Genomic DNA, 22,204 nt, shown 5'->3' with positions numbered 1-22,204 from the left:
AAAATCATTTCAAAAGGTTCACAGTAAAATAAACCCTAGTGAACAAACCATTATCCAGTACCATGGAGAGCCAGATTTGCCTATTCAAATTGTCTTTCATCTTCCTCAGGCTCGTGCACACTAGTTTAATGAACCGAATATTCTGATATTTTCTAGACCTACTAAGCTTATGGTAAATAAATGATCCTTCCAAATACGGGTAATCAATGGGTAAGTGATGCCTAGAGAGATATGAATCCAGGGTAATTCCTTTGATAACCCATTAATGCTGTCATCAGCAGTGCCTGACAGCATTTTTGATCTGAATGGCTGATAGCGATTTTCAAAAAGTTTTCTGCGGTTGAGACTAATCCTGGAACCTGAAAGTCATTTCCAGGTTGACCACGCCACCACACTTTCCACAAAGCCACATCTCCTCTTGAGTTTGTAGCAGCCCTGGTCAGGGTTCCAAAAGCAGCCGCAAGTGTGTATTCTCCGAGTGGGCACTTGTTTGTAAGTATTTATTTTCCGGAGCCCACTCAGGAGTGGAGAAAAGCTATAGGCTGTTACAGAGGACGGAACAATGAGTCAAAATAACGCCTCCCCACTTTTACACTAATGCATGGGGGAAATCCCCGGAACACTAGTGTTTGATTATGAATGAAGATTGCTTTGGGGTAAGGAGGCTAGCAAAGAAAACTTGGGTATCCTGGCTGGCTCAAAGCAATAAAATCCAAAGGTGCGAGATGCTGTTTTTCAGTAGTCCCACTAAATTGTTGGATAACCACTGAATTCCCACTCAGTACATTTTTCATAAACGATTTTTGCAGCAAAAATATTGTTGAAAAGTATTTATTTACACTATAGCCATAAACCATCCATTATCTGAACTTCAGTTAGTGGTTTTGCGTTAGAATAAATCATTTTTATTTTCACAACTATTAAGAGCTAATAACCAAACAAGTCAGCTCCGGTAACATTATTTACATTCTTATCAGCAATTTGACTACAAAGGTAACACTTTAAGTCACAAAACAGCATACAAAAATATACTTTCTAAAAAAAAGTCCAAATATTAATAGGCAGAAATATACAGCCATACTAAACCCAGGGAGTGATTTTTTTTTTCCATAGTAAGGCAACCCATTTACATGCAGACCCTGTAACATTGTCTACATCACACAAGGCACCAAAGGACACTTCCAACACAATTGCATGCATCCAAGTTTCCGAGAATCTATGTACATCCCTTTTAAATAAGTTAACCTCTGACTCATTTCAAGAAATCATAAATGCTTTACTTTTTTTCCCAAAGGTTCAGAACTTGGAGAACAGTGCACATCAAAAATACACAATATCTGAGTGGATATACACTGAAAAAATAGTCTTTACGTTTCTCAAACAACTCAAAAAGGAGCAGATATTGCTATGTCCCTCCCGTCACATTGCACTTCTGTTCTCTGAGTTTATAATACATATTGCTTAAAGGGCTGAGACGACTAGATAAGCTTTGACTCACTGTTCTAGGGCCACAGAATGCAGCATAAAGGCCATGCTTCACTCGCTGTACAGCATCCCCCAAATCAGTCCCAAGACATAAAGTGCACATCAGTTTTGCTTCTGTCTCTTTGCTGTCCCCACCTGAAGGAATCAGCATCTCCCAACCTACTGTAGAAAAAGTCTCGGATCAACTCTGACATCCAGAGTCAAAAACCTGTAACCAGCCAAACCAGAGGGGTGAGGGGAAGCAAAACCTAGTCAAATAAGCCTTTAAGTAAGGGTCAGATCTCAGCCCCCTAGGCCAGGGGCCCCATGCAACCCCCTTGAAAGCCTCCCCATTACCTTGGGGTGATAGTCAACTCACCTAAGAGAGACTAAAGTAGGCTAAGTTTTAGGAAGGACCGGTTTCTAAATGGGGGTGGGGGTAGAGGGGCAGTGCTGGGCTCCACCAAAGTCCTTTGCCCAAGGAAGGGAGGGAGCGGCAGGAAAGGGTGGTAGTGTTTGTCGTGCAGCTCTAGTGGAAGAGTGGACGAAGGGCCTCCTGGGCCTCAAGTTGCTGATAGGTCAACCTAGGTCTCATCTCAAGGTGTCCGGGTCCGAGAGGAGCAAGGGGCAAGGGGCCCTCCACCAAGAGAACTGCTGTTGCTGCTGCACAGCGGCCCCCCAGCCTGAGTGCCCCCAGTGCAGGAAGCCGCGGGGGCAGCTGGCATGGAAGACGAGGGGGCACTGCTTTTACGCTCCTTCTGTCTCAGATGGATTTTGGTATGACGCTTCCTCTCATCACTCCGGGCAAACTTGCGGCCGCAGTAGTCACAGGCAAAGGGCTTCTCACCAGTGTGGGTGCGGATGTGAGTAGTAAGGTGGTCACTGCGGCTGAAGTTGCGCATGCAAATCCGACACTGGAAGGGCTTGTGCCCTGTGTGGATTCGGATGTGCCGTGTCAGCTCATCAGAGCGGGAGAAGCGCCGGTCACAGCCTTCTGCTGGGCACGGGTAAGGCCTCTCATGCACTGGGGTCTTGCTAGGCCTATTGGGATACTTGCGAGGCCTCAGAATGGGCCGCAGTGGCAGGTGGTGTGGGTTATAGGCGGCGGCAGCGGCTGCTGCTGAGCTGCTGCTAGGCAGCCGAGGTCCCTCGCTGCCTCCACTGGCCCCTGGCCCTGTGGCCCCAGCACTGGGACCCCCCAGTGTAAAGTTGCGGATGGTGGAGAGTGGAGTGAGCGGAGGGGGGACTCGCAGGGAGTCCAGAGGGCAAGGAAAGGGCTTGCGGTCTGGGCCAGCTGCACCATGTAGGTCTCTCTGGCACTGTGATGGGAAAAATCCAGGATAGTCTGGGATCATGGGAAAGAGACCTGGGTCCGTGGCTGGCTTAGGGGATGGGTAGGAAGGAGGTGGTGGGTAGGCCAGAGAGGAAGAGGTGGAGGTGGTGGCTGCTGACAGGAACGCTGCAGGGTCTTGGTAGAGGTCTCCTGCACAGCCCGAATAAGGAGGAGGTGGCGGCGGAGAGTAGAGGTGGTCCAGGTCAGTCTGGGTCTGAGACATGCTGCACACACCCAGGGGTCCCGTGGCCAGTGGATTGGGGGAAGCAGAGGTGACGCTGGATGAGGCTGTGGTTGAAGCTGGAGAGGTGACCCCTTGCAAGATGCCTGCACTCACAATATTTATGATGCCTTCTGGGTAGCAGCTGGCACCAGGGTACTGGGGGTCAATGGAGAACTTGCCCATGTAAGTGAAGGTCTGGTTTCTGGGTGCAGAGACAGGAGCAAAGTTGCTGTGATAGGGAAGATCCAAGGGCCTCTTCTCTCCAGTCATGTCAATGTTGATCATGCCATCTGGGGAGGGAAAAGAAAGAACGGAGGTGGAGCAATGAGAAGGCAGCCAAGAATTCCATGTCAGTCCCTTTCGCATGGGTCTCCTGCCAAACCCGGGGTCCCAGCACTGTAAGGCTAGGGCAGAGTTCCACTGGTGGGAAGTTTGCAGCCCAGAGACAGAGGCTAGCCGCACATCCCACCGTGGCAGCCAGTAACAGTCTGGGACTCAAGAACTACCTCCAGGAAAGCATGATGAGCTACTCCACAACGCCCCCCCACACTTACAGCCATCTGTGATTCTAGTCCCCAATAAAAACACCCAATAATAGCAACAACAATATTAAAAATTCCCCATCTGCCTGGAACCTCTCTCTCTCTCTCTCTCTCTCTCTCTCTCTCTCTCTCTCTCTCTCTGTCTCTCTGTCTCTCCCTCTCTCTCTGTCTCTCTCTCTCTTTGCCTGGAGGTCCCATGGCTGGGAGGCACCACCCCAGAGATAAGATCCCCTCCCCGACACTGTAGATAAGATGCCAGTAAGAGAGGGAAGCCCAAGAATCCCAGCCAGTGATTTCCAGGCAACTCCCTATCCCGGGTCCTTCCCTCCCTCCCTCTCCCGCTGCGCTGCAGCAGCCAAAGGCTGCAGGTGGGAACTGGGTGCTGCGGGGGAAGGAGTCTATACGTTTTCCTTCCCTCCCAACCGTCATGATCTAGTCTGACAACAGCGCGTCCCTGCGCCAGCCCCAGGCCAGTGGCAGGGCTTCGAGGAAGGCGCGGGGGCCGCGGGAGACGACTTCACACCGCGCGGCCAAAGAAGGTGGAGCTGCGGGTCGCCCCACGGGTCTCCCTCGGCAGCCAGGGGCCGCCGCTGTTGCCCGCCCTTCCTCTGCCCTTCCTCTCCTCTTCCCCGCCTCGCCAACTCGCCAACCCCCTCAACTTCGCGGGCAGCGAGCAGGTGGAGCGCTCTTTCAGGACGCAACCCGGGCACACAGAATTCCCCCAGGTCTGCTCGCCGGAGAGGCAAAGGCGCACGCTTTCCCTTGGAGCATCTCCGCGGTCTGGCTCTTCGGAAGCGCAGCTCTCCTCCAGAGCCCCGAAGTTTACAGCCACGTTGTCCCTAACCCGGGGGACCGGAGGTAGGTCGGCCGACCGAAGGGTTAGCACAGACCCCAAAGTCCACCTCTCCCACGCTCATCCCTGCGCCTGCCTGGGGGTTCGCACGCCGCGGCGCACGCTCGCCAGCTCGCTGGCGACCTGGGACATCTGCCCGCGTGCCCACCTGCCCGCGTGCCCACCTTCAGCGCCTGGGTCCCTGCTCCTGCGAGTTGTTCCTGAACCCCCTTCCAGTCTTCAGAGCTAGTTCAGTGAACATCCTCCACCTCGCGCCCCTACGCCGCACCCCACCTACTACCTCCGAGTTGCGTGGGTATCGGCCCGAAAAGGGGCACCCGGCTTACCTCCAGCCACTCCGTTCATCTGGTCAAAGGGACCTCCCAGTTCGGCATTGGGGAAGATGGTCACCGACGTGGCGGCGAGGTCCTCCACGGGGTAAATGTTGTCAGACAGCTGGTGCACAAAACCACTGAGAGTTACTGGGATTTTGTCTACGGCCTTGGCGGTCATCATTTGCTCCTCGCACAACCTGGAGACCCAACTCCCTCGCTACCTGGAGTGTCAGAGAAGCCGTTTTGGAGAGGAATTGGACTGAACCTACAGAGGTATCTCCTTTTGCCCTTCGCACTTAAAAGCAACCACCAAAAAAAAAAAAAAATCCAACAGAAATAAAACTAGCAAACAAGTTGCTGGTTTTTCAAAGAAAGATGAAAAATGGCTATTTGCCACTGACTTTCTCCTACGTTCCGGCTGGGAAGCCAGGAGTTGTCCGTGTAGTGTTGTTATAACAGTCAGTGTGTCCCCTTCCCGAGCTATTAATCAATTGCTGCTCTCTCGGTTAGACGGAAAGTGTTGCTCTAAGTATTTATGGGCAGGCCCTCAATGCCCGTGACGTCGCTGCCCATATATGGACTGAGGAACAGGGCTGGGCCAGGCGGCTTTTGCCGTCACATGGCCGATTTGCATACGGGCTCCGCCGCGCGGGCTCCGCCAGGCTCGCGCCGCGCGTCTCCCACCCCGCCCGGGTCCGCTCGGGTCCGGGGCGCGCGGCCGGAGCCCGTGCCGGGTCCGGCGCTCTGGGGCCAGCGAGGCGGGGGCGCACTGCAAGCCGGGCTCAGGCCCCCGGAGGAGAGCGAGCGGGTCTCGGCGGCGGGGCGGCCTCCAGCAGCGGGAGGAATTCCGGTTCCCCGGGACTTTCCAAAAAAGGCGAAGATCCGGTGCCGGCGGCTCCGCCTCCCTAGCCCTTGTTTGGGAGCCATTCCGGAAAATTAAACTTCGGAAAGAAACCGAGCAGAGCCGAGACGCTACAGTCAAACCCCTACTCACTTTCTTGGCAGCTAAAAACCGCAAGCAAAAAAGGAGGCAGCAAAGAGAGAAAAAAAAAAAAAAAAAGCTGCATGCATTCACGGAAGCTGACTGCTTTTTTCTGAATTACTTGGTGGAAAGAAGTGGCTGGTGATAAGAGTGAATGCGGTGTAGCTTTTTTGGAAAGTCTGTTCTATTTATACAGGAGCGAAAACGGAACAGGTTTGGGGTTGTTTGTTTGTTTAAGTATTTTGGGCACCTTGAAGCTGGTGGGGGGCAGGGGAGACCCCAGGAGAAGAAGGATGAGTGTGGGGAGCTTCGAGAGAAATCCTCAGCTGGAAACACCCCCTTCCTCTGCCCGCCCGCTCCCCGCCCCCCTTCAGCTGCTGCACTGAGCGGGCGCCCTTCCCGGCGCGTCTGGGCGGTCGGCGGTGTGGGGGCGTCCAGATGGAGGCTTGGACACTCACCCTGCCCCGCCACACGCTCGCACGCGCACACACACACACACACACACACACACGCTCTTACACTAAGACACGCTCACTTCCGCTACACACTCTCGCCCCCGCTGCCTTCTTCACACACCCACTCGCACACCTTACGCTACACACCTCCCTGTTGACAGCGCGCCGGTGCGCCCGCCCCGACAACCGAGTCCCCAGGCGTCAGAGCCGGCGCTCGGGCTCCTGGACAGGGGGCCCGCGAAGACCCTCAGCCTCACCTGAACTGCCCGTACCGGCCCCCACAGCAGCTCCCGGCCCCCTCCCGCCCACACCCCTGGGGTGCGCCCTACTGGCACCCGAGTCCTACTCCAGAACACATCCATCCGGAGGAACCGTCTCTTTCCCTCGCCACGAGCCACCTCGATGAGCCCAGTGAAGTCCCGGGCGACAGTAAACAGCATCGCTAACGCCACTTTCAAGCCATCACCCCACTCACGTTTCCCTTTGAGAATGAAAAAAAAAATCCAGTGGAAATCTTTGTCTAGTTTCAAAGCAATTTTTTGAAAAACTTTTCAAAGGTCCAAACAGCGGCGGGTTCTGGTTCGCTGCGCGCACGGCTCCCTCCTCCCGGCGCTCCGCGGCCGCACGGGGAACCACCCGGGCCTGGCCAGGGTCCCCTAGGAGGGGGGTCCAAGTGCCCAAATCCCGCGCGCCGCCGCCTGCCGGCCCTTTCCCGCCCCACAGCCGCGGAGACTGGGACACGGCTCCGGGGCAGCCTGGAGGGCCCGGCCGGGCCGTTTCCCACCCTCTTCCCGAGCCGCCCCAGGCTCGCGGGGGCCCGGGAGGCCAAAAGCGCGGCGCCACGCCGTGGAGGAAGCGCGGCGCTGCAGGCGGCTGTCCCGCCGCTCACCTGCCGCGCCCGCCGCCTCGGCAACCCCGCTCGCGCCGGCCCGCGCCCCGCGGCCAGGGCTCCCGGCCGCCGAGACCCGCTCTCCCCCTCCACCCGAGCGCCGCTTCTCCCCCTGCCCGCCACGAAATCTGTGGCCCAGCGAGCAGCCATCTCCCTGACTTCAAGCGCCCCAAGAAAATTTGGGAAAGTTTCGCTCTCGCTCTGCGCGCCCTTTTCCAATCGTAGATTTTGAAAAGGGGAGAGGTAGGAACTGGTAGCCAGGTCAGCACCCTTGTCGGTACCTCGCCCCCGGCAAAAGGGAGCCAAGTCCCGTTTTTCAAAAAGAAGAAAAGAAAGCTGCGCTCTTACCACGTGCGCCAGCCCGCTCCGCCTGCGCTCCGGCCGGTCCCGCGGCCCCCGCGCTGACCACCGGCAAGACGACGCCTCGGAGGGCAGCCCGACTCGCATCTCCAGCCCTGAGTCCGAAAGAAGGGGGGGCGAATTATGCAAATGTAGGTCGTGGCAGTGGGGCTCGGGTTACGGCCCCCGCCGACCTCCGAGGTGAGGCACCCACGGCGGCAAGCGCGGGCGCCGCGACTGCTGGAGCTTCGCTCCTCTTCACGCACGTGGGCGGGCGGGCGGGCGAGCTGCCGGGGCCGCCCCGCGCCTGGCGCTGCTGCCAATCCCGCCAGCGGCCACAGAGTACAGCCCCGAGGGGGAGCTCCTGGCCGCCCCAGTGCGGGACGAGCTGTGCGCAGAGAGCAGGATTCACCCCGGGGGCGGCGGGGGTAAGGGGGTGGGGAGAGTCGCGCGGCCTTGGGTTGCCACCCTTCCCGAGGGAGCAGGCTGAGTGGGGGTCCGGTGCGGTAGAGGGCACCACCGAGGAGGGACGGGCGTGCTGCGCCCGTCTGAGAAACACGCTGGAGTAGATGGGCTTGACTGACCCTCTGGGATTATTTGGCGCTCTCCAAGGACTCACGCCTCCCCTCAGAGCCGCGCCGAGTCAAGTCCGCCCTGTGCCGGAGTGGGTTGGGGGTAGGGGCGACCCACAACTGCTGGGAGGACGCGCGGGCTCCCAGGAGCGAGCCTGGGGCCAGTCCTGGGAGGCCGTCCCTGAACCTCCTCCGCTGCAAACGGGTCAGTAGATGCGTCCTGCAACGTGTGTGTTTTTTGACAGTGATAAAGGGACAAAGTCTAGGCACCCTCACGTCAAGCCAGCCACCCTGAGGACAGATAGCTAACGTGACTCGCCTAAAGTCACGCAGCTGATAAGTGGTCTCCAAACTTGCCACGAGATCTTCTCACTCGCAAGTCCAGCGCTCTGGTCGCTGCATCATTTGCTCAGGGAAACTCAGTCGCCGAAAGGGAACAGTTCTTTGAAGCCTGAGAGGCTGGCTCAGCCTAGTAGGGAAGAAATACGGTCACCTTCGCCAACTTCATGTCTTGTCTTTGGCATTTCTGAGGAGAGGAAAGCTGAAGTCAGGGCTTTCAAAGGTCAAGGGACAAGGGACTGTCACAGACACACCCCTCCCTAGGGTGAAGGGAGAGTGAGTTCTTGGGCTCTCCAGACCTGTTATAGATGAAGTCACCCGGTTGGCACAAAGTCAGCACACTAATAAGCCCTGTAATAAGTGAAGCCAACCCCACAGTGTTCTTTCTGGAGAGAAGGAGAAAAGAGATAGAGATAAAGAAAAACTCCAGAGTAAAATTTGTGCTGGGAGGGCCGGGGGAAGGAAGGGGAACGTGGCAGTAGAATAGAGATGGACCATGATCTCCACTTTGGGGCAGTTGAACTTATTCCCTTCAAAAAGTGAACTAAATGCCTTTCTTTAGAAGAGGGCTGTCAAAATGCCCAAGTAAATGCTGCAATCCAACATGTATCAGGGTTATTAAGGAGTAGCAAATTGATGCCAGATTCTGATTTGCTTTGTCCTGATTCCAGACCCAGAAAGTAAGAGGAAGGAAGCAGAGCAAGCTTGTTCCTGCGGGTGGGAGATAGGGTGGGGGTGACTGGCAGAGGAGGCTGCCTGAGGGTCCTCTCTGGCCTCAGAGTTCTCTCAAGTGGGATTCAGTTTTGTTCCCACCATGTGGAGTGAAAATCACAATCAGCCGTGAGGCATGTCACAAATCATTTGTTAACATTTGAAAATTGATTTATTAAGAAATATTTTTGAACACCATTAGAAGCAATTCTATTGTAATGTCATTTTCACTCTAATCCTGCTGTTGGAGTGGGAAACAAAGGAGTAGTCAGAATTGTCTTTAGCTGTGAACACACACATGAGGGTGTGGATCCCTAACTTGAAAGGCACGGGACAAGTGCATTTCAGTGAAAAGCAGATTAACTGCCAATTTTGCCATCTAATCCGACCTTTCTTAAGGCTTCCCTGTGTGCTGACAAAACTGATTAATGGTTCCCTACTTTCAACATCTCACTACTAATCCAGGGGCTATAATCCATGCCCACATTATGACAACCAAATTTGTCGTTAAGCCCAAGCATTGCTGCGCACAGTCCAATGTGCAACCAAAGTCATGTTTCACTGGCACAAATAATCTCAACAGAAGGAAATCAGACCCCTATGATGTTATTTTGTATCAGCAGCAGCACTGGCCTTAGCAAAGGGTACTCCAGTTCCTTTTAGGGAAATAACAACAGGTATGTAAAAGCATCAACTATAGCATCATAGTCAAGCACTATGCCAAGTTCTGGACACACCATGGTACCTAAAACCAAGGTTGGTTCCTGCCCCTGTAGGAACCTGCTGTCAATCAAATATATAGTTACAAATAATGACAATGTTTGACCCCAATGAAGGAAAAGAGGAATGGACCCATTTGAATTTAGGAGGTTAAGGAAGGCTTCTCTAAGTGGATATCTGAAGGACTAGAAAAGATTGGGAGTTCAGTGGAGAGAGCATTCCAGGGAGAAAGAGCAAGAGTGGCAAGGCCTCAAAGTGGGAGGAAGCCAAGTACATTTGTGGAATAAAGAAAGTCCAGTGTGGGAGGACATCTTCAGGCTGTCTGCCACGCCTCATGCACAGGGGCAGAGGGTAGTGGATACAGGCAACCCCCTTGCTGTCCACCATACCTTCCTTCCCACCCCTGGCCTCCAAGAAGTTTTAACCTCTATGGCTCTCCTTTTTCTCTGCTATTATCTTTTCTGGCTATTGACAGTAGCATTATAATTTTTACATTTGAGATATTTTTTTAACCACTCAGTTCCTGCTAAAGAATGAGACTATGCCAGCCAGGTTTCAGCAAGGAGAGAGAACAAATACAGAAATGCTTTTGACATCAGCATTGTGTTTCAGTGACAGTCGCGATGAAATAACACTCCTTGGTTGTCTATTTCTCAATAAGGAAGTGACAGTCAATGTGAATTTTGTCCCATTTAAGATGAATAGAGCAGAGAAATGAAACCTTTCCAGTAGAAACACATCATATCAAACCAACAAGTCGCTTTACCACTGACACACATTCACAAAAGATAAATCAATGCATCATTTATCACGATTGCTTAAGATATGGTACATAGCAACCTGGGGGCCACATTCGTTGTAGTAGTCTGTTAATAATCTGGTCATAAAGGATCAAAGTAAAATCTCAAAATCATATCACACTTTTATATCTCTATATATTTTTAAAGTGGTCTCATGTTTTCAGCTTACATATTTAAATGAAAAATGAAGTGTACTCTAACTAGGGAAATCTTGATTTTTTTTTTAAATACACAGATTGGTAGCCTGCTTGCATCACCAGGTAATAGGAAGCAATTTTCCCTTTTCCAAATAATGTCATAACTCCCTGTAGAAACCTTGTTTTAATGTTGAAAATGGACCAGCTAAGTCACTGCATCCTCTTGTCAAGGCAGTTGTTCTGCAACATTTGAAACAAAAAAGAAGAAAAAACTCACATTTTATATTTCAACTAAACAATAACTTGATAAGTTATAACAACTAATAAGAACTCGGTAAGAACGGTCACCATTTCTTTAAGATTACAGACTCTGGAAATGCATATGGCTTTTGTTCAAATCCTGTCTTGGGTTCAAGTTCTAATTCTAGTCACTACCTGTGTTCTTAAATGAGCTGGGTAACTTCAATGTGTCTCAGTTTCCTCATCTATGAAGTGGGCAAAACAATTATACATATTGCATAGAGTTGAACTGATGCTTAAAAATAGTGACATATGTAAAGCACACGGCATACATACAGTTTGGTACATACTAAGTAATTACTATAAGCTAGTAAATTACTACTAGTAGTCAATACCCACTATGCAGACAGACTCTGTACCATGTTTTTCTAATTTCATTGTTTTTTTTTTCCTCATAACCATCTTAAAATATAGGACTGTTCAGTCCTATTTTACAGGACTAAAGCTCAGAGAAGATTCAGGGCTTACCCAGATTCATAGTTAGTAAGTTGCAGAACCCACACCTTTCAAGTATATAATGTGATACAGAATAACCTATAGTAGATAAAAAGTAAAAGAGAGGCTATAATTCAAATATTGAGAGATGAAGTATGCATGCTATTTATTCCTGAATTCTGAGTTTCAACTTATAAAAATAATGATAGTATAGCTGAAAAGTTTCAAGCTTAGATTATAAGAAGAAAAGGTAACCCAGAAAGCAGTAGATACTTTGCCTATGATTTCTAATAAGAAAACCAAGTTCTACAATAATAATAATCTAATTGACAAAACATTTTTTCTAGAAATATCAAAATGTATAATGATAATGCCATTGTTTTTCCAAGGAGGTTTTAAAGTGTGAAATAAAAATTTAGAATTTAGGAAGACGGGGTTCATGAGAGACCTGTAAAATATGGAGACAGTACATCATAGGTGACATTCTTAATCTTAGTGTCTCCATGTAGGAAATTAGCTTATGTTGTTGTCACATGTATTGTCTATACCAGTACTTTTTCTACTTAAGTATAAATTTCATGAAGTTAGAGACCTTGGAATACCTTGTATTCCAGCAAGCAGAGTTCTGGATCAGAAGCTAATATATATCTTTGCAGTAGTGAGAGGGAATGAGGCCCTGACTCATCTAAGAATTTTATATGCTAACTTATCAGAGAACCCCTAATCAGTCAATTCTACCCACACCACGACATATTATTTCTAATGATTTCTCCAGGAGATGGTGGATCTCAGAGTAAGGAGAAAGCACACCAGAAAATATCCTTTCTTTGAGATTTAAGTCATAACTTCCGAGCTGGCATCCTCTGCTCTCAACATAGTGAGTTCTGCTGTGAGGACCTCTTTGTAGAGATTTACTTGGGAGCCCTGTTCAGACTCCTGTCCTCCTTTATACTCCCCCATCAAGTGCTTCTGGTCACTGGTGCCAGGTGATGCAAAGTCTGGAATGGAAAGGGTTCAGGGCCAGGAGCCCCTTTCTAGTTCATCTCTGCTGCTAGCTGATGGTATTACTTAGGGTGAGTGTTTGATGCTGGGAGGAACCAGCTGTGCTTCCTGCACTCACATCACTGAAACCTTTGGAGACAGGCTACTCTTTCCCCAATGATACTTCTTAATCATATGCCACAAAGACATAGAGACATCACTTCCCCTCACACCTGCCCTGAATTATAAATAGCACCCAAGAAACCACAATGTAGAAAGACAATCTAAATTTTCATTATATTGAGAGAAAAAGGTAGTGGGAACAGGAGAGAATTGGATAGAGGGAAATGCCAGAACCTGGTGCTGGGTGTAGTTCTGTATAGTATTAAAAATATATTACGTTATGGTCTCCCCTGGTGGCGCAGGCGGTTGAGCGCAGCGCTGTGAAGCTGTGTGCAGGCTCTGCAGCGCTGGCTCAATCCCAGCTGGCCGGCGAGGGTCCCACATGGCGCGGCAGATCTCTCCTGTCTCACCCACTGCTCCCCTTAGCAATGTATTTCATCAGTCTGCCTGTTCTGTTCCCCACTCTGTCTCTGGTGAATCCTCTCACCCTCCTGCAAATCTGGCCTGTACCCCTGTTCTTGTGTAAATAAATAAATAAAAATCTTTAAATAATATTATGTTAGGAATCAAGTTTAGTGACTGTCTCTCCCTAATAATAATATTCTCACTAATAATAATGGTTAATATTCATCAAGCAGGGCCTCCCAGGTGGCGCAAGTGGTTGAGTGCAGCACTGTGAAGCTGTCCGCAGCCTCTGCAGTGCTGGTTCAATCCCCGCTGGCCATGGAGCAACCCATATGGTGCAGCAGACCTCTCCTGACTTGCCCATTGCTCCTCTCAGCAGTGTATTTCAGTCAGTCTGCCTGTTCCGTTTCCCACTCTGCCTCTGATGAATCCTCTCACCCTCCCGCACATTTGGCCTGTATCCTGGCTCTTGTATAAATAAAGTAAATCTTAAAAAATACATATATTCATCAAGCATTTAAGACTACTATTAGTCTACCAACCAACTTACAAAACAGATACCTTTAGTCTTTCCACTTTACAAATGAGACTGAGTCACCCAAGCCCAAGTCACAGAGCTCATTAAGTGGCAGGGCCAACATGTGAACCCAAACAGTCTGACTCCATCACCACCATGCTCCCAGTATCACCCCCAGCCTGTGTAACTAGACAAGCCACTTAACCTCTCTGAGCCTCAGTCTCTTCATCTTTACAATGGGGCTGGGCATGCCTGCTTCAGCTGCCCTTGGCCAGAGTATTGTGGTGAATCAAAGGAAGAGAATTAAGAACATGTTCTGAAAAGCACAACGTAGACCGCAAATCTAATTGTCTCCCAGGGCAAGTGTTTGGACCTTCAATGACAGAGGTACATGTAGCTGGGGGTAGGATAGGAGGGGATGTTTATGATTCCATTCGGGCAAGATATCAACAGTTGAACCGAACTTCTAGACTGTTTTCTTGCTGACCCCTTCTAAGGCCTTTCAAAGTAGACTCCTTTCCCTCCCTCACATTGGAGGGTGGGCCAGATCTGTGCACTCTTGGAGATGTGATTGGGGAGGGTATCCCCTAGGGGTTTAGGGCTGTTGGAAGGAGTCCCTGGCAGATCTGCTTCTCCTGACACTAACAAGACTAGACACATGGTCACATTACTTCTTGGATCCTAATAATTAACTAGAATATGTGTTTCTGCTCAAAGGCTGTTGTGCCTGAGAGAATATTGTGGTTACAATGAGCTCACTACTGAATAACAGAACAATTTCAATCAATGTGTGTAAGCACACAATCAGCACACCCCCAGAGACCTGGCAACTCCCAGCCTTTAGAATTAGAAAGTTTATTTCTTAAAAATATGATTATTACAGCAGCCCATAGGAACTTCAAAAAGAGGAAAACTAGAATAAGTCGGATCCTTTCATCTCTCTGTTTGGATTTTATGAAACAAGAGACACCAAACACTTGACCAAAAGGGCCATTTTAGTCTCTTCATTTGTTACTCAGAAATCCTTGAGATCAAAGATGACTTCATGGAGACTTCTTCCCTAGCTTGTCCTGTTTCAGGCTTTTCATTACAGAACTCTCTCACATAACAGCAACTTGTATGGAACATTACAAAAAAAAAAAAAAAGAAGAAGAAGAAAAGTTGGAAGCCGTGTGTGTGTGTGTGTGTGTGTGTGTGTGTGTGTGTAAATATATATGTGATGACTTGGGTCTATGAGCATTGTATGTATATTAGATAAAAGCTGGGTGCTTCAAGTTAAACCAGAGCAAGCTTGACTCCCTCCAATTCCTGCAAATTCCCTGGAGTCTGAAAGTCCTGGCTATGACTTATAGAGCCAGTCCACAGTGGTCTGGGGCTGTGCACACATGGGTAGGTGAACCAGAGAGCAAGTGACTACATATTATTTGCAAATACCAGGACAAACTCATGGTTTCTGTTAATTAATTTAGCAAAATATTTATTAAATACCTACTCTATGACAAGTAGTGTGCTAGGTGCTTGGGGGTGCACCCGTGAACAAAACTCCCTGTCTTTATATAGCTTATAATCTATAACTTCTCCAGACTTCAGTTCCAAGAAGCAAAAAAGGGAAAACTCAGTATCTCAATATTTGTAATATCTTTCCAAGTCTTCAACCAGAATCATAACTAAGTCACTCAAACTCTGGTACAAATCTCTCTTAAGGATATTAGATAAAGAATGCCATACTTTCTTTAATAACAAATTCTGGTACTTAGGACTCTTGCAAGATGTATTTTAGAGATCAAAAACACCCCCTTTTATACATCTTATTTTGTTTTCTCCTCAGGAGACATAAAACAAGTTAATCGTAATGTTCTGTGTAAGAACCAGCTGCAAGCTAGACTATAGCCCTCAGCCTCTTCTATTTAATATAGAAAAATCTTAGTTCCTATAGCTTGTCCTTTTGATTCTTTCACTGTTCACATCAACTCCTGGATGAGTTTGGTAATTCCCCCTCACTTTCCAGTGCTATAACATAGAAAGACAGTTGATGTGGTGTGTCACCCTTTCAGGTCTCTTATAAGTGCTACTTCCCTGGAAATACAAGCCCATGATGTTGACAAAACCACATTAATCTTTTCCACTGAAGAATACAAATGAGGCCAAGTGACTTACCTAAGGTCACACAGCTTTTAAGGAGGCAGAGCCATCATTCCCAGTCAGGTCTCCCAGTACTGATGTTGAGAGCTCTCTCTAATGCAAACCTCAACTACTGGTTGAGAAGTCCCAAGCATGTGAATGCTTGTGAAATCCCTAAGACATGCTGATGGCTGGTGGCCAGTTAACATTTGGGTCATGTGTTTTCTTCCCCAGCTGTATACTGACCCTGTTATGTACCCCCAAGTTACTTTACCCCAAGTGGGAACAGAATGACAGAATAAAGTTAAACAACAACAACCAACCAGCCAGTCTAACCTTCCAGGTCATAGAAGGCAATTTTGGACCACTTGGTCCATCCCTTGTAGTTCTCATTTGTCCCATTTCTGTGAGGTTGGCACTGACTCATTGATTACCACCCTCTGGGTTATCAACTTATGGTGCAATCAAAAGAGATTCTGATCTCATCTGTGTGAGGTGACTCAAGTGTGGTTGGGTCTCAACTGGGGTGACCAGCCTGACCAGGGGGAGGAGACAAATTCAACAGCTTCATCAACAGAAGGCCTTAATGGTTTTGTTTATTCCAAACTTAGTTAACCTATGCCACAGTCTGCTAAACATCTTTGTATCATGAGAGTAATTTTAGGTAAAATACTTTGTGTTTTGTGGTTAAAATTTGGTCTATTTTTTTAAAGATTTATTTATTTAGGCATACAAGAACTGGGGTACAGGCCAGAGGTGCGGGAGGTGACAGGATTCACCAGAGACAGAGTGGGGAGCAGAACAGGCAGATTGACTGAAGTACACTGCTGAGGGGAGCAGCGGGCGAGTCAGGAGAGGTCTGCTGAGCCATGTGGGTTGCTCCCTGGCCGGCCAAGGGATCGAACTCGTGTTGCAGAGACTGTGGACAGCTCCATAGATTGTATCTTAACCACTTGTGCCACCAGAGAGGCCCCAATTTGGTCTAATTTTAACTTGTTTGTCTAATGGGTAACCTCATCACTCCTTTTCACTCTTACTCAGAGGGCTGCAAGAAGGTTGTTAATCTAATGGCAGTGGCTGGTCTGCAGACCTAGGAACTGACCAGTAACTGGTCCATCGACTCATCAGAATCCTAGTCCCAGAAACCATAACAACAACAAAGAATATGCCCTTTTAAAAACCTGATTGAGTGTGCCTGAGGTGGGGAATCCTATCCTGTCAGAACACTAGCAAGGGTATAAAACAATTGTACTTCAATTTTAAAAAAATTAAAAAGGAATAAAATTGACAGGTCATTGATGAACGGATAGCCCATTACATTTTTAAAAAATTCATACTCTTGGGCCTCCCTGGTGGTGCAAGGTGTTAAGTCTCAGCACTGGGAAGCTATCCGCAGCCACTGCAGCACAAGTTTGATCCCAGTCAGGGAGCTACCCACATGGCGCAGCAGACCTCTCCTGTCTTGCCCGCTGATCCCCTTAGTAGTGTATTTCACTGCCTGTTCTGCTCCCCACTCTGCCTCTGGTGAATTCTCTCACCCCTACCCCCACACCTCTGGTCTACACCCCAGCTCTTACATGCATAAATAAATCTTAAAAAAAAATTCATGCTCTTTACCACAACCTATAAGGTTTTGTGTGACCTGACCTTGTCTTACCCCTCCAACTTCACCTCTTCCCTCTTCCCCCATCTTCCCCATGCTCAGCAACCTCTTAACATCTCAAGTCTTTCCCATATTGGTGTACTCACTGTGTTGAGTGTGTACTCATTGCTTATTTTGTTTGAAATAATTCCCACACTGACCCTTTAATCATACCATGTGGTCCTTCTATAGAAGAAATATCTGTGTCCCCCCCTCCCAAATTCATATTTTGGAACCTAATGCCCAATGGGATGTGGGGTCATTGCAGGATGCTTAGGTATTGACTGTGGAGTCCTCATAAATTATATTAGTGTCCTTATAGAAGAGATTCCAGAGAGATTCCTTACCCTTTCTTCCATGTGAGAAGCCAGTAAAAAGACATCCATCTGTGAACCAAATCTTTTGGCACCTTGATCTTCGACTTCCCAGCCTGTTAATGATATTCTGTTATAACAGCCTGGACGTGCATCTTCTCATTCAGATCTCAACCTCCCTCCCTTTCCCAACCTTCTCACTCTCCCCTAGTCATCCTGTCTATTACTGTACTTTATTTTCTTATACATGGCACTGGTGTGCAGTGGAGAGCGGCCCCATGACAATAATGACCATGTCTCTCTTGACCATTACAACAGCATTACTGGTGTAGAGATGGATGCAGTAAGCATTTGCTGAATGAATGAGCAATGATTAAAACAGGATAAATTTGGGCAGGTTAGGGATCCGCTGTCTTAATATGGCCTATTCCCCTCTCTTGGGTCACTTGTAAAATATGGATATTAGCCTATGTGGCATCTGAGAGCCTTTGCAGCTTTGGTAGTCTATTATTAACTGGCCATGAAAATCTATGGATGGAGAACCCAATGGCTACCACCTTGACATCACCCAAAAATGAACTATGATTTTCTAATTCACAATCTCAAGTTATGATAAAGCAAAACAGATTAGACCCATAGAAGGGCTTCCTTCTTTCTACAAAGAATCAGGCTCAGCTTCCCTTTTTTTTTTTTTTCTTTTTTTTTAGGAAGAGGTGAGATAATTCTGATAGGAATTGTTTTCCATGAAATCTTTCTGATTGAATCCTGTTTCTTTGCTGGTTGCAAAGCCTTTGCAAATGGATGGAGCAAATCAATTTTCAGATACATACATGAGTTATGCATAGAAGAAAGACTTAATTCTCCAACTAATGAGATCTCTTGTTCCTTTTATAAAGATGATTTATCCTGTTTTAATCTTCAGATAAGGCCCCAGAATTCAAATAATTCTTTTAAATGTATGTTTTGTTTAAAGTGATAAAGAGTATAATGGAAAGGAGACAGTTAATAAGGGGGAAATAAAATATTTTTCTAATTAGAGTATAGAAACCCAAAGTAACTTGTATTCTTTTGTCTAAGGCAGTTAAGGACTACATGTTGTTTTGAATGAATACTGTTAAATTTCAGTAAGTAAATACCATTATTATCAACATTTGGCTTTGAATATGCTAATGGCACACCTGTAGGTTTCCTTTAATTTCAATGATGTATTTTAATTTGGGCTATAGAAATGAAACTACAGTTTATGTAATTTTTAGAAAATCAAGAATAAGTTGATCAAGAATAGGTTGGCTTAATTGGGGCCTGTTTATTTAAAAACACACAAATCAATAAGTGATGTGAAAAGAAAATGTACATGTAAAGAAAGAAATCAATTACTTTTTATTGTCATGTTTCAAACGTATTGGAAATGTAGGTATAAATTATAACTGACAGTCTTGCAAATATCATCCATAGAATTAGGGGACCAATACCAGCAAAATAATCCAATCGGGATTTTTGAGATCGAGCAGGTGTTAGGCCCTGTGCCAGAGGTTACAGAAAATGAAAAATGATTTAAACAGAGTATCTGATTCTTGGAAATAATGGTCTAGGAAAGAGATACAGCAAGTGTACAACGAAGTAGGATGCATGGAGAATGTGGTACAGATTATCAGACATACACAAAAATGTTGGTGTTCTATAGCATGCTGCTCGGTCTCCCCTTCTACAGATAGGATAGTGGGTATCAGAAGGTCATTCATTTTTCAGATTTAGGTGGATCCGTATCCTTTGTAGCTCAGTATACCTCTCTACAACCACATCAGTGGCATGGCTGTGGGAGATGACCAACAAACATTGATAGACAAAATGATTGGTTAACACTCAATAAAAGACAAAGGAAACATATTTCAAACATATGCTAGAACAAAAATTGGCAGAATGATGGATCCCGGGGATTTACTTGAATGTTGAGAAACAATTAGGCTACTGTAATTGCAGACCCATACATGTAAATTCTATACATTGGTAGCATCTTTACTTTTCTGGACAAAGACTATTGAACCCAATCAAGGAAGGAGGATGCATCCATGGAGCCTACTCAAAAACGAAGAATGCTGAATTTAGCAGCCACTATTTTTTTCTTTATCAGAATGCTCTGAATTCTACTCCAAGGTATCGACTACTACCCAAAGAATATAAAAACACTAATTTGAAGGTATATAAGCACTATGTTCCCTGAAGCTCTGTTTATAGTAGCCAAGCTGTGGAAACAACCTCAGTGCTCAAAGACAGATGAGTGGATTAGGAAGAAGAGGTATATATACACAATGGACTACTACAACTCAGCATCAAAAAAGATAAACTCTTGCCATTTACAACAATATGTATGCAACTGTAGAGTATTCTGCTAAGCAAATTTAAGTCAGGAGGAAAAAGACAAATACCAGATGGTGTCACTTATATGTATGATATAGAGAAATCAAAAAAATGGTCAGCTAAAGTCAAACCAACTAATCACAGAAATCTGACTGCAGAGCTGAGGCTAATAAAGAGGAGGGGGGGTGGAGAATAAAAGTGAGGAGGGAGCACATTAGACTATGGTAGTAGACTATAGGTATTTTGGTGGTGTAGTAACAACTAAAGGGGGAGATCCTATACTTCTAAATCATATTCAAATTCAGGCCACTGTCATAAATATATATACACACACATATGTATGACATACAGATGCATACACACACACATACATATATTCACACATACATACAGAATGCTCTAAGAATCACTTACAATTATTAAAAAGTGATTATGTGGCTCTGCAAGCAGAGAAAGTAGGCCCTCAATTGTTCTGCAGGGTTTATATAAATATATATACATAAAACTTTTTAGTCTTGTGCACTGGGCTGGTAGTGTAGAGGAAACATTCCCTCCCCCCAGGATATGGCAAATCTCTAGACAGGGTTCCCCACCCACCCCAAGCCCTGGTCCCTGGACCTTTCATAGGTAGCTCCTCTCCCTATCAGCTGATCAGCTTGGGTCTACAAGCACTGCCCAGGCAGGTCCCCTGGAATCCACAGCTCCCACTAGAAATGAACCATGAAGAACAATCAACCTGAACATTTTAGTTTGTCCTCTCTGCTTGTGCCTCCACAGGACTTTTGAATGGAATGGGAACTGAGGTCTCACTAGAGTTACAGTCATTGAATTTGGAGATCCAAGGGGGAAGCCCACATCATAGTAAATGGCCCCCAGCAGATGCTGAGGGAACAGAAATCAGGAATTCAGGGGACACAGGGACTTAGCCCTTACCCTACCACAGTTTTATGTAGAATCTACCCACAATGAGAGCCAGGTAAAGTTTAACAAGAGAGTCTCTTGAAAAGGAAGTTGATAGGAGAGAAAGAAAAAGCATCTCTGGCCCTAACTCTCAAAGTTTCCATTTGGAGCAAATTTTCAGAATGGAAAATTAATTACTTAAGCTTCAATAAATTTTAAAAGAAAGGAATAGACTTTTGTTGGTTCTATCTCAGTGACTTTAATTAACTTTTCAGACATCTACAGCAATAACTGTTATCTATGATGTTGTAATAGATAAAATGTGATAGTTATAGATAAAATTAAATGTTAATTGGCATAATTACCTAGTTAATATTTTAAGATTTGTTATCTACATTTCTCTGCCATACAGTACTTGCAACTAAATATAAAGATTAAAAAAAAAAAGAAAACTTTCTCCTTATCTCAACTGAGTTATTTTTCACTTTGAGTATGCTAGTTATTAGTCAGAGATGATAATAATACTTTTTCTTAAAGTGCATGCTGCAGCTGAGAATTTCCAAATTGCAGTGAGTCAGTCACCTCTGGAGGAGTCAAGTCATTTATCCCCAAACCTCAGACTTACACATTGTGCCAGGAAGGGGATCTTGGATTCCCCATCCTAACCCCAAGTGTCAGTACCATGACCCCCTTACCACGTGAGATGGCTGTCTTTGGCAAGTAGTGCGAACTGCTGTGTTCCTATGAGAAGGTCTCTAATTTTTCATGTCTGTGAAATCAATGACTTCCGTATTTGCTGCTTTAGCACCAGTAAACACCTGGTGTCCACACCTATGTCCCACTGCCTAACAGTGACAGATGTATGCTACCTGCACAGGAAAATCTGTATAGGTTATTCTGTAAAAAAAAAAAAAAAAAAAAAAAGCACAGTAAAATGACATGGACCATTAGGAGATCCTACTTGTAGACCCTATTCTGCCAATAACAATTTGAATTATGGAATCTCTATTTGAGTCAGTAGGTCTCTCAAACTTCATTTTTATTTTATCCAGCACTTTTATATAATTTACTTTTTCTTTAAATGAATTTGCTTTAATAAATGTATTTTAAAGAAAATTTTATATAACTACTTAAAAAATGGAAATTTGTGTCATTTGGCATAAATAAAAGGAAATCATAAGAATATATATGTTGGAGTTTCCAGCCAACATAGTGAAGTGATTGCTGAATTCCAGCTCCTGGATTAAATATGGGAACAGGAATTCACTCTCTGTTTAACATTATAGACTCGACGCAAGTTCTTTATTACAGTCTTATATTATACATATTTTAAAAAGACATAACCACTTTCTGAGGTTATGGTTTAAATAAATGTATAAAAATGGACACAGTTTCAAGACTAAGACTTAAACCATCAGTTGATTAGTGAATCTGA

At 46.4% G+C, this 22,204-nt stretch overlaps 1 protein-coding gene across 1 annotated transcript; it reads right to left on the bottom strand.

Moving 5' to 3' along the window:
- Window positions 1-815: 815 nt before the first annotated feature.
- EGR2 (early growth response 2) lies at window positions 816-7,502 on the bottom strand. Its single transcript, XM_037495936.2, has 3 exons — window positions 7,404-7,502; window positions 4,742-4,850; window positions 816-3,310 (listed from the first exon to the last, which is right to left on the bottom strand). The coding sequence occupies exons 1-3, from the start codon at window positions 7,500-7,502 to the stop codon at window positions 2,061-2,063; spliced, it is 1,458 nt and encodes a 485-aa protein (XP_037351833.2). The 3' UTR covers window positions 816-2,060.
- Between the last annotated feature and the right edge of the window lie 14,702 nt (window positions 7,503-22,204).

Source organism: Talpa occidentalis, unplaced genomic scaffold (genome assembly GCF_014898055.3).
Source record: "Talpa occidentalis isolate TD23 unplaced genomic scaffold, MPIMG_talOcc4v2.1 talOcc4.8, whole genome shotgun sequence".
Lineage (NCBI taxonomy): Eukaryota > Metazoa > Chordata > Mammalia > Eulipotyphla > Talpidae > Talpa > Talpa occidentalis.
Note: the sequence above shows the minus strand (reverse complement) of the source record. Positions and strands in the feature narration are given on the sequence as shown.

Excerpts from the sequence above, each read along its gene's own strand:
- EGR2 (XM_037495936.2), bottom strand. The coding sequence starts at position 7,502 with ATGCGAGTCGGGCTGCCCTCCGAGGCGTCGTCTTGCCGGTGGTCAGCG. Across the intron at positions 4,851-7,403 it reads GGAGCGGGCTGGCGCACGTG|CTGTCTGACAACATTTACCC; the intron begins GTAAGAGCGCAG and ends TTTGTGCACCAG. Across the intron at positions 3,311-4,741 it reads GATGAACGGAGTGGCTGGAG|ATGGCATGATCAACATTGAC; the intron begins GTAAGCCGGGTG and ends TTCCCTCCCCAG.